This window comes from Macaca fascicularis, chromosome 3 (assembly GCF_037993035.2).
Source record: "Macaca fascicularis isolate 582-1 chromosome 3, T2T-MFA8v1.1".
Classification (NCBI taxonomy): domain Eukaryota; kingdom Metazoa; phylum Chordata; class Mammalia; order Primates; family Cercopithecidae; genus Macaca; species Macaca fascicularis.
Window position 1 is genome coordinate 165,300,707 of NC_088377.1, and position 12,697 is coordinate 165,313,403.

Consider the following 12,697-nt stretch of genomic DNA (forward strand, 5'->3'; position numbering starts at 1 on the left):
CTTTAATAGATTTTACATATCTGTAAAATGGTATTATATTTATGAAGTCCTACAAACTATGGGTTTATTTGAACATACATATAACAAAATGGTCATATATACTTTCTTTTTTTAATTTGTGCAAATGTATGGAGTACATAAGAAAATGTGTTGCGTATATATATAATACATACTGATCAAGTTGTATATATAATTTCAAATTCACATCTCTTCCATTTTCAGGCCAGGTACAAATCTGGGCTCAGATTCTAGCTGTCTTACTTCTTAGCTCTGTGCTCGCATGCTAGTAACTTAACCTCTCTGAGTGTGTACTAGTAAAGTATGGGCACTAATGTACCCCTTACAGGATTGTGGAATTAAAGGAGATAATGCTTAGCACTGGAATGGCATAATGTCAGTCCTTAACAAATCATACCCAGTACTATGGTTTGTCTTTTTAGAGTTTTATTTGCAAGTCTAGTTTTTCACTAGTAATCATGGTGAGAAGGAGGAAGCATTTCGTTCAGTGGAGAGAGGCACTTCTCTGTACTTTCAGCTCTCTGACTTCTGACGTTACACTTAATCTCTCCATGCCTCGGTTGCCAACATCTATAAATGAGAACCATGTTATTCATCTCACAGGATTTATGATTAGAAAAACTGATTAAAGTGCTTTGTAAACCGCAAAGTACAATAAAATTATGAAATATTATATTATTATGACCTTCTGTCCCCATCAGTAGCACCCACAGTATGTTTATAGAAGAACCAGAATAACTACCCATGCAGTACTGTGGAGACATTTCTCAACCCGAAGATTATAATGAAAAAATCTTTTCATGGACATGGTGGTGGCGGCAAGTCATTTTCAAAATAAATTTTATTCCCCTGTTGTTTGAATACAAAGTGAGAAGAACTATGTTACTCCTTATCTGAAACACTCTCTGCCTGTCCTCATGAGCTATCAGGCTCAGCTAAATATGGCCCTGGCCAGTATGTTAATAATCCCCACTGGTTCTGAGACCTCCATCCACCACCGATGTGACATTCTTTGTGTTCAAATGTCTGGCTGACGTCTGATGCTTAAAACAGCCCATGCTTTCACCCCTCTCTGCATTGTCACAGCCCTGTATCACCACTCTTAAAAGGCTCCCGCAGCCACTCCTAGCACCAGTTGTTGACCAGTCTGCCACTTGCCCCCCTGCCTGCTTCTGGCTGCCTTGAATGCCTGGTCCTTCAAGCTCCTTCTGGGTCTGACAAAGCAGGGACCATGTCTACCTTTGGCTACCGAAGAGGACTCAGTAAATATGAATCCATCGACGAGGATGAACTCCTCGCCTCCCTGTCAGCTGAGGAGCTGAAGGAGCTAGAGAGAGAGTTGGAAGACATTGAACCTGACCGCAACCTTCCCGTGGGGCTAAGGCAGAAGAGCCTGACTGAGAAAACCCCCACAGGGACATTCAGCAGAGAGGCACTGATGGCCTATTGGGAAAAGGAGTCCCAAAAACTCTTGGAGAAGGAGAGACTGGGGGAATGTGGAAAGGTAGGCTCTTGGGACTTTTCATTGGCTAATCCCACCTCCCCATCACCCCATCCCAAACCTAGACACTTGTTTTCCCTAACTTCTCAATTCTAATCACTTGAATTTTTCTATAACCCATTTATACTTGCTATTAAATCATTTCTCAGGCTGAAATAATCATGTAAATGCTATGGTCACCCAATGGATCATAATATGTAAAATTCTTAATTGGGGCTCTTTGATTACAAACAGAAAGCTCAAGCGGAAAATAATTCTCAACCAGTGTATGGGATTCAATATTTTGCCAAACATAAGTCTTGTTGGAGCTATAAGTTGGTAATGTTCCTAAGATATATGTGTACGTATAACATGTATACATTTTTTTTTTCAGTTAAGTACGTTTATTCTCTCCTATAAAGACAAAAGTGGGAACACTGGTTGCTTTGACTGTGATAGTAGCTATGGTGAAATAGTTCTGTTCCAACACCAAGAAGTGTGGGGTGGTGGGAAGTACATGACACTGAGAGTCACGGGGCCTTGTTAAGAGTCCCTGCTCTGTTCCCATGTTGTTAGACCTTGAACTGTCACTTCAGGGTTCGCTTTCCCTCTGGATATCGAGGGAGTTAGAGACAGTGTTTCTTTTGTGAATCAAGAACCCCTTTGAAATTCTGATAAGTTATGAACCGTCTTAAAATAGCCCTGGGTTTGTGCAAAATACACCAACTTTTGCATAGAATTTCAAAATGATAACACATCCTGAAACCCATCTGAGGACTCAGGGGCAGCACAGCTGTATAGATGATCTCTAAGATTTCTGTCTCCTTTACGATGGTGATCCTGAGATTAGTAAATGTGCTTATATCAGAGCTCAGGTCTATGAATCTCTTGTGTATTGCCCAGTAAATGGTTACTTTGAATTTGCCAAATGAGTCATTACCAGCAGGAAGTCCAAAAGACTACTATTCTCTGGGAAAATAGTAATGATAATAAAGTGTCCATATAACAAAAAAAAATTCTTCCAGAATTATGGAAGAACAAAGGTCAGGAGAAACAGTTTAAAACCCTTGCACTCTGTTAGAATCATCTAAAGTCAAAATGGCCTAAAGCCAATGGCAAGACTTCCACAGCACTAATCTAGGGCTGTTAGATGATCTTGATGATAGGGTTATGTGGGCCACAATTGCAGCAAGATATGTGTGAGTTTTGTCCATGTCAATCATTGCAGGAAGGGCCACTGGGATCCGGCCAGGGTCTGCCAAGGCCATGGTATTGAGCAGCTAGAAGGGGTGTGTTAGAAGGAAGGACACATACAAGTCAGTACTTGGGCAGGTCAATTCCTCCACAACCATTGTTTTAAGAGGGATTTTTTTTTCTTTGATGTGATAATGAGTGTCAAAATAATAATGACATTATTATCACAATTATTTAAAACTCTCTAATAAAACTGGCCGGGTATGGTGGCTCACACCTGTAATCCCAACACTTTTTTGGGAGGCTGAGGCAGGAGAATCACTTGAGCCTAAGAGTTCAAGACCAGCTCTGGCAAATAGTGAGATCTCATCTCTAAAACAAACAAACAAAAAAAAAAAAATTAGCGGGGTGTGGTGGAACATTAGCAAGTGGTAGTCCCAGCTGCTCAGGAGGCTGAGGTGGGAGGATGGCTTCAGCATAGGAGGTTGAGGCTGCAGTGAGCTACGGCTGTGCCACTGCACTCAGTCTGAGCCACAAACCGAAACCTTGTCTCATTTAAAAAAAAAAAAAGAATAAAACTGTCTCAGAATATCCAGGCTATACAACCAGTGTATCAATAATCCAACAAAGACTTTTTAATGTCACAATGTGTGACAGTGGTGGAAGCAAAGGGCAAAACTTGTCGTCAGCTGGATGAACCCACCTGATCCTGCCAAAGGTTTTGCTGATCCCTGCTAATGGCTTATGAGCTCAATTAGAGAGGCTGCTGTGTTGATGGACTTCAGTTCCTTTCTAGGCTAGTTAACTTTTCTCCCAGTACTTTCCCTGCTGGCCAGCTCTCTGTAGTTGCAAAGCGTGATGAGCAGGAGCTTGCTGATGGAGGGTGCAAATCCAATTCCCACAACAGGAAAACTCTCCATGCAACTGTGGGGTGGCTGGGGGAACAAGGTAGATGCGTAAGTGAAAAGCCGTAAAGTAGGGACCCTGAGACGGAGCGGAGGGTCTTGACTGATTATCAGGCAGCTGGCTCTGTAAAGGCTTACAAAAAGCAGACGCAACACCTGTTGAATTGCAGACTTTCTGCCCACCTGGGCTTACACAAACTTACGCCACACTGGAGCTCCCAGGGACCCTAGAATCCCAATGGTCTAGCTCCCCTATTGACAGTGGTTCAATCTCAGCACAGGTGCCAATGAGTTTCTCCCGTTATCTCACTTCATTCTTAACTTTCTGCACTGGAGAAGTGAGACAAGGCGAGGTTAAGAAATTCATTAGAAGTTAACAGAACTGTTAATTACATAGACCTGAAAATTAAAGAACATTTCAAAATTGTGGGTGCCCAGCCAGCAGCATCAGCATTACCCGGGATCTTCTTAGAACTGCAAATTATAGAGCTCCCCTCAATCTGATGAACGAGACACTCTGGGGATGGGGCCCAACAATTGGTGCTCTCACAGGTGATTATGACACACAGTAAAACTTAAGAACCGCTCAACTACAGTTACCTCCTGAACAACATGGGGGTCAGGCCCACCAACTCCTGCCCCTGCAGCATCCAAAATTCATGTATAACTTTTGATTCCCCCAAACCTTAACTACTAATAGCCTACTGTATATCAGAAGCCTTACCAATAACATAAACAGTCAATTAACACATACTTTGAATGTGATATGTACGTACATAATAGGGAGGCAATCAGGAGAAATGGCCACTCTTCTTATTACCTGATTTGTTTTCTAAGTTTGCTAACATTCCCCTTCTCCTTGTCCAGTCCCTTGACATCTCCCACCTCCTCATTCTACACCCTCCTTCCCACCTCCATTCTTTAAATAATCAGGGTTAATGCCAAAGCATGGCATATAGGAAATCTGTCATAAAATAGGCCCCTAGGGACAGAATATTTTATAAAGTGAGCAAAGTCTGTTTTTTGCATCCTTTCACCTCGCCTCTGTAGACACCTTTTCCCCTTCTGTTCTTCTTTCTGCAGACGTCCCCCACCTAGGGTGACTAATCATCTCAGATTGTCCGGGACTGTCTAGATTCATGACTAAAATTCTGGGGAACCCTTCACACTCAGGCAAACTGGGAGGGCTTGTCACCTTTCTCCTGTGTCTAGTCCTAACTCTCAGCTGTGGTTAACCAATGTCAACTTAGAGCCATTCGGTAAACAAATAATTATTGAGCTCCTACTACAGGCTAAGCACTGTGCTAGGTGAGCAAAGCAGAGATGGTCCGCTGCTCTCAACAGCTAACCGTCTGCTGGAGAAAACAAGTGACCAAAATAAAGAGTGACAGGTACTTTATTGGGGGCGAGTACAGTGCTACGGGAATGCATCGGAGGGATAATTGGAGGGGATGTCAAAGAAGGCTTTCTGGGAGAGCTATCATTTAGATGCTATATGACAACTCACAGTTTCAGGTATTACCTGTCCAGGTACATTACGAGGGGAAAACAGATCTTGCAGATAGAGCCAGAGGGTCTTTAAAAAAACCAAAGGGAATGAAATGTAATGGTGTCATACAAGGCTGTATACCTTGAATTTTGAGACAGGCCCCTTTCCTCCAAATACTAAAACAGCTAAAAATACATACAAACACATGAACACACACAGCTTTACAGGGACTAGAATGATAAGGAATTTGGAGTGGAATGGGGATGAGGAGAAGTCAGCCCACAATTCTTTCCTTCTTGGGTTAATCAATTTGTTTCATTGCTGGGCAGGGAAGGCTTCCTCTCTCCCCTCGCATATGCCCGCAGACTTGGCTAGAGCCACACTCTTTTTCTTATGTTGTTGCATTGTGACTTGCAGCCAGCTGCCACCAAACCTTTCTCTCTCTTTCTCTCTCTCTCTCTCTCTCTCTCACACACACACACACACACGCAGACACACAGAGTATCCGTCTCTCTCCCTCCCTGCTCCTGAAGAAGGGAGTAAAAGGGAGTAAATTAAGACTGGACAAGTCATCCCAGGAGTGGCTGACCCCTTCCCCAGGCCATCGCTTGGTGCCTGCCACTCCAAAGAGTGGATAACTGGAGGCTATTTTGTGACAGCAACTGGGCAAACAAGCCTGGAGATAAGTGCGGTGTTTTCCAAAGCTAGATCCACATGCCTCAGGCAGCGGGCACCCTTGGGGTCAGAAAAAAGTTGCCAATATAGAGAGAAGAATCACGGCTTGGAGGACAGGGCAGGGTCCCAGGGCTGCAGAAAAGATAAAGAGAAAGGACTAAAGAGACAGCAGGAGAAAAAAATCAGACTCTGTCAGCAATTTCTAGACCTTTATTTTTGTAAAAATCAGAAAAGATAGCAAGAAAAAGAGAAACAAGGGGTCACTTGGGCTTCTTTGTGCAGCAAGTCTTGTAAACAGGAAAGACAAAGATAGAATGAAATCGTGTTTGCCTGAAAGCCTTTCATAATTGATACATGCTAAATAATTTAAGACCATCAGGCTGGGGCAATGGCTTACTTCAAGATTTTCTACTGTTCTCTGCTGTTCCATCCACTTTACTGGTTAGAATCTAGTGGGTGCCAAGGGTGATTATCTTTCCCACCTGGTCTTCTGCAGTCTGTCTCATTTAACCCTGGACTAGATGGAGGTTTCAAGGTGAGCTTCCCAAAAGGGTGACCTGAATGTTTCCTCTGCATCGAACTGGATTTTGACTTCCTGCTGTCCTGAGCAGCAGCCCTGCCTTTAGACTTCCCTTGCCCAGATAAGGGACAGCTACAGAGGCAGCTCTCAGGTGATTCAGAGAGTCTCTGAATCCCTGTGCCGGCTCTACCGCAGAGGCAGATAAATGCTGGAGGAGCAAATGACAGCTCTGCTTCTGTCTACACTGAGGCAAGGCCTGGCAGAGAGTGGTTGGCTTCTGTCGCATCTGCTATGGATGGCAAATTTGGGAATTTTTGAGCATTAAAAAGGGGAACTCATTAACATATTGTATATTTTTGTTGTCATTTGATTGCTTGAGATGGAGAAATAAGACAGAGTGATTCCAGAAGGGATGGTTGAATTTGCTACATTGTAAGTAAATGGAGAGTTAACCAGTAAGAGTCGGTCCTCAGGAGGTGGACAAATTTATCAAGGTTTTCCAAAGCTGAAGTTCTGATTTATTTGTTCAGATTGGCAAAATGATTATATAATTTTATTCAATAAGTTGAATTCTGGATATTCTGTAGAAAACAAGAGAAATGTTTGTAGAAAAAGCTATTGCTCTTTATTGCAATAAAATGTCAGCCTTGGTCATGAGAACTAGACAGATCAGAAGCAGAGGACTGTTAACTTTTTTCCTTATAAACTTATGTCACTTGCCATGTGCTACTTTTGCAAGTTAAAAAATGTACTTAAAAATGATATCATTTTTAAGAAGCTTAACGATGATATCATACTCTTTAGGTTGCAGAAGACAAAGAGGAAAGTGAGGAAGAGCTTATCTTTACTGAAAGTAACAGTGAGGTTTCTGAGGAAGTGTATACAGAGGAGGAGGAGGAGTCCCAGGAGGAAGAGGAGGAAGAAGACAGCGATGAAGAGGAAAGAACAATTGAAACTGCAAAAGGGATTAATGGAACTGTAAATTATGATAGTGTCAATTCTGATAACTCTAAGCCAAAGATATTTAAAAGTCAAATAGAGAACATAAATTTGACCAACGACAGCAATGGAAGAAACACAGAGTCCCCAGCTGCCATTCACCCTTGTGGAAATCCTACAGTGATTGAGGACGCTTTGGACAAGATTAAAAGCAATGACCCTGACACCACAGAAGTCAATCTGAACAACATTGAGAACATCACAACACAGACCCTCACCCGCTTTGCTGAAGCCCTCAAGGACAACACTGTGGTGAAGACGTTCAGTCTGGCCAACACGCATGCCGACGACAGTGCGGCCATGGCCATTGCGGAGATGCTCAAAGTCAATGAGCACATCACCAATATAAACGTTGATTCCAACTTCATAACGGGAAAGGGGATCCTGGCCATCATGAGAGCTCTGCAGCACAACACGGTGCTCACGGAGCTGCGTTTCCACAACCAGAGGCACATCATGGGCAGCCAGGTGGAAATGGAGATTGTCAAGCTGCTGAAGGAGAACACGACGCTGCTGAGGCTGGGATACCATTTTGAGCTCCCAGGACCAAGAATGAGCATGACGAGCATTTTGACAAGAAATATGGATAAACAGAGGCAAAAACGTTTGCAGGAGCAAAAACAGCAGGAGGGATATGATGGAGGACCCAATCTTAGGACCAAAGTCTGGCAAAGAGGAACACCTAGCTCTTCACCTTATGTGTCTCCCAGGCACTCACCCTGGTCATCCCCAAAACTCTCCAAAAAAGTCCGGACTGTGAGGAGCCGTCCTCTGTCTCCTGTGGCCACACCTCCTCCTCCTCCCCCTCCTCCCCCTCCCCCTCCCCCTCCTTCTTCCCAAAGGCTGCCACCACCTCCTCCTCCTCCCCCTCCTCCACTCCCAGAGAAAAAGCTCATTACCAGAAACATTGCAGAAGTCATCAAACAACAGGAGAGTGCCCAACGGGCATTACAAAATGGACAGAAAAAGAAAAAAGGGAAAAAGGTCAAGAAACAGCCAAACAATGTCCTAAAGGAAATAAAAAATTCTCTGAGGTCAGTGCAAGAGAAGAAAATGGAAGACAGTTCCCGACCTTCTACCCCACAGAGATCAGCTCATGAGAATCTCATGGAAGCAATTCGGGGAAGCAGCATAAAACAGCTAAAGCGGGTAAGTAACCAGAGAACAGACACAGGGGCACAGATACAGTAAATGAGTTGTCCTCCATTGCACGGTGGTACCAAAGTCACCTCTCACAATACTTATCAGTACTTTCAATATTTTAGTATGCGAGAGCAAACACGCCAAGTTTGAAACATTAGGAGCGGGCACAAAAGTGAGCACATTTCCATTTGAGAGGAACATCTGGGCCACTTTCCCAGCCTCTCAGTCATATAAGGGCCAGGACCATTTTAAGACACTCCCGGACATACATGTCCCAATTCCCTTAAGAAGAAAACCAGGGAATATAATCTAAATTCCAAAAGGATTCACCACTTGTCAAAAATTTTACCACAGAGTTGTGATTGATTTGATACCTAATTTATAACATAAAATGTATAACATGGTAACAACAATTATTACCATGCAGCAATAATCAACCTATGCTTGAGTTCTTCTCAGAGGATACTGCTAGAGACATATCCTACGGATATTTTTCCCTTATCATGTGTGTTGTTTCATTGAGAGAAAATCCGCTATTTTTGTAGGTGGAAGTTCCAGAAGCCCTGCGATAAAAACACGATCTCTAGAAGAGGATGCAGAACTGTTCAGTGGTATTACGCAAAATGCATCGTGAGATGTTTCTAAAATAACTTCTTCAATTCAGAATGATCCCTGACTTTAAAAATAATCTCGCCCATTAATTCCGAAGAGAATCTTAAGAAACAATCAGCATGTTTCTTCTGTAAATATGAACATAAATTTATTTTTTATGTTGTGAGATTTGTATTGGCAAGAAGCAATTAATTTAAAGATGCTCTTCCTATCTCTAGATGTGTTGGTAACTCCGACTTGTAATGAGTTCATGAAATGTGCTGTTATTTTTGTAATCTCAATAAATGTGGATTGAAGTTTTTTCCCTTTTTTTTAAGCCAAACTAATATTTTTCTGTAACTTGATACATCTGTCAGATTTTTGTAATCTCGATACATGTGTATTGAAGTTTTTTCCCTTTTTTAAAAAAGCCAAACTAATATTTTTCTGTGAGTTGATACATCTGTCAGGTGTGTATGTAACATTACTGGATATTAAAAAATATTACATTCTCGCCCAAAAAGGGTCTGGGTCCTAAGCATTTGCCTTTCTTTGTTTCCTCTTGTTCAAGAAAATCTGATCAGATCTCTTTCTAAAGGACTGCAAGCAAGAATTTTTTTTATTTTTTATTTTTTTGAGACAGAGTCTGGCTCTGTTACCCAGGCTGGAGTGCAGTGGCGCAAACATACCTCATTGCAGCCTCAAACTCCTAGGCTCCACTGATCCTTCTGCCTCAGCCTCTGGAGTCCCTAGGACTACAGGCATGCACCACCACACCTGGCTAACAATTTGATTTTTTTTGTAGAGACGGGGTCTCACTGTGTTGCCTAGACTAGTTTCCAACTCCTGGGCTCAAGAGATCCTCGCACCCGGGGCTCTCAAAGCATGGGGATTATAGGTGTGAGCCAGTGTGCCCAGTAAGAACTTTCTTCAAAGTGAGATAACAAGTTGTGAAAAGATCCCCATTGTGGTCATTATCATCTTAGATTCATGGATGCTAGACCCAGGATGAAGCTGATGCTTCCATGTTTCCAGAAGTCCCATAGATACCCAGATGTCGATTCAATCATTTGTTATAAAAATGAATGATCTCTTGAAGGAATAAAATTGAAAAGAAGTTTCATGGTAGGAAGGAAATAAGTGCTAGAGGAATACTGGAAGATAAGACCCCTAAATTCAAAGCTACATTTTGGCTGATGCTAAGGATGATTCAAGTGGCTCTTTGAACTCTCCTTGGATAAGCCTTAGTCTAGTGGGTCTCTACACAAATCACAACGATGCCAACATTCACAAAATAGACATGGGGACATGGGGCACATGCATTTTTTCCAGCTATCCTTCTACCCCTGTCACTCAAGAAGTGTCTTAATTCAAATAAGAGAAAGACATATTGAATTACCTTCACTTCACTCTAGCTCTCCACTCTAATTTATGAAAGTTATAAGTCCCTCTAAAGTCCTTTGTATTAACTATGATTAGTGATGTATCCTTTGTGTCCTACAGATTATAACAGTGGTCTTGGCAAACTCTCTGGGTCACCCAGTAAATAATTGTTTGCTTCAGATACAGAGCTTTGGATTATCTCCAGTCAAGAGGATTGTGTTTCACTAGAAAATCTCTCCCATAGTCCTTCAGCCTGGCTCTTTGAGTCTGTTTCTGCTGTTCAGCCATTCTCTTACAGAATAACAACTGACATCATCACTTAAAAAGGATCCCAGTGGCCCATGAGCTAGTCGGTGCCCTGATTCCATGTGAGGGAGGGAAGGTGACTGATATTTTCTGAACTAAGTTGTCTCATGTTTTCACAACAACATTTAAAGGTTCTATTGCAATTTTATAGATGAGTAAACTGAGGTACAGAGAGGGTAAGCCTGGTGTCTCTGACTGTGAAGCTCATGCTCCTTTTGTGTCACTGTACCTCTCTTCTTCCATCCAGACTCAACCTCCCAAGGTTTACCGTTCTTAGAACAGTGGAGATCTTCATTTCCCTTGGTAGAGACGTCACTATTTTCACCTTGTGTTCAAAATTACATTCATTCTTGTTGTTCAAGGAAATAAAAGGTAAAATGTAGGTTTTTAAAAGGCATGTATGTGTGCAGGTGTGTGAATTTAGAACAGAAAGCCAAGGCAGGCGTTCCCTTCCTCTGACCCTTGTGTGTGCGTGAAGACAGGCTCTTCTAAGTCAAAGGGTTGTGAGAGGTGAACAGCTTCCACCTCCAGTCTGATGAGGCAGAGGAGCAAAAGTTTGCTGATAAACTGGGTCATTGATTAAGCCATGTGGCGATCCCAGGAGCGGGGTGTGGCAGCCCTCCTGAATAAAGAGGAAAAGGCTAGTACGAGTATTACCAGGAGCTGGTTGGGCTGGGGAGACTGGTCAAGCCTTCTCACCAGAAGCAAGTGATGAGGAGATACATTTTCTCCTTTGCATTTTAACAAGCTGCCTTACTGTGGCTTTCTGTGCCTTAAGAGAGACCAACATGTACTTACTAGGGACTTCACAAAGTTTAAATGAAGATACAGGCTCTCACATCAATCTAAGAAACAAAGTGATAAAGCACATAATAAGACAAGTGTAATATGGTCAGATTCTCAGCGGGCACATTTATCATTATGAAAAAAGCATTTCTACAATGTGTTCAGAATCCAGTACTGTAAACATGCAAAGTATTATGATGATCATTATTCAGCACAGAACGGGGATCCTGGTCCATCCTCCCTGGAAACTCATAAAGCTGATATGAAAACTAATTAGTTCATCCTCTATAAAGAGCTTTCAACTCATTGGGAGAGAGACTGTCCAAGAGCAGATGAAGTGTTTAGGCTGTGATTAATGTGCGCATGTTAATCTCTGAAAGTACAGCTCAGTACAGCTCATCCTGATTTGAAACAGGGCCAGGATGCTGAGTCCCTCTACTTCATGAGCCCTGCTGCCACAGGTATTTAATAACTCGGTGTCAGCAGGATCTTGATTTAATACCTGCCTGAGACTGTTGCTACCACTGGGTGAAAGGAAGAGGTAATTACAGGCTGCAGTGTCCCTATGCAGACGCCCTAAAGACGGGGAAATCAATACGCTCTTGAAAAGATCTCATAACTACTTCCTTTCTCGACACAGTTAAAGCTGCCTCTTCCTTGTTTTTCTGAAGCTCTTAAGGTGGACTTTTATTTCCATAAATTGCCAAATGTATGATATAAAAGACTACAGATTGATCTAAAACTTACAAAACTCAGAAATATGGCAACAATATCGGTGCACTTAACAATCACAAATATTTTCCGAGTGCCTGCTGTGTTCCAGATACTCTTCCAAACACTGGAGGTAAACAGTGAGCAAAGGCAATAGAACCCCTGTCCTCATGTAACTTACATTCTAGTGTGAGGAGGAAGCTTACACTGCTCCTTCATGCATTCTGCATTTATTTATCAAGTGGCTCCTATGGACAGGGCACTCTCCTCCAGATTGGGGAGACCAAGCTGAATTAGAAAGTGTCTTCTACCTCAGAGTAGTGGGAATTTTAAGGAAACCAACCTTTCCAGAAGAGTAAAAATTTTTTTAGTTCACAGGCTGTACAAAAATAACTGTTGGATGGCTTCAGCCTGTGAACCACGTTTTATCATAGATCCCTGATCTACAGCAGACTCTGGATCAAGGAAAGCTTCACAGAGAATGTGACACTATCCAA

The 12,697-nt window shown here is 42.4% G+C and overlaps 1 protein-coding gene across 1 annotated transcript; it reads left to right on the top strand.

Moving 5' to 3' along the window:
• The first annotated feature begins 1,151 nt into the window (after positions 1-1,151).
• On the top strand, positions 1,152-9,537 carry LMOD2 (leiomodin 2). Its single transcript, XM_005550645.4, has 3 exons — positions 1,152-1,522; positions 7,086-8,429; positions 8,969-9,537. The coding sequence occupies exons 1-3, from the start codon at positions 1,250-1,252 to the stop codon at positions 8,993-8,995; spliced, it is 1,644 nt and encodes a 547-aa protein (XP_005550702.1). The 5' UTR covers positions 1,152-1,249; the 3' UTR covers positions 8,996-9,537.
• The last annotated feature ends 3,160 nt before the right edge of the window (positions 9,538-12,697 follow it).

Bases quoted from the DNA above. Each gene is read 5' to 3' on its own strand.
- LMOD2 (XM_005550645.4), top strand. From the start codon at position 1,250: ATGTCTACCTTTGGCTACCGAAGAGGACTCAGTAAATATGAATCCATC. The intron at 1,523-7,085 runs GTAGGCTCTTGG...CATACTCTTTAG, and splicing joins GACTGGGGGAATGTGGAAAG to GTTGCAGAAGACAAAGAGGA. The intron at 8,430-8,968 runs GTAAGTAACCAG...CTATTTTTGTAG, and splicing joins GCATAAAACAGCTAAAGCGG to GTGGAAGTTCCAGAAGCCCT.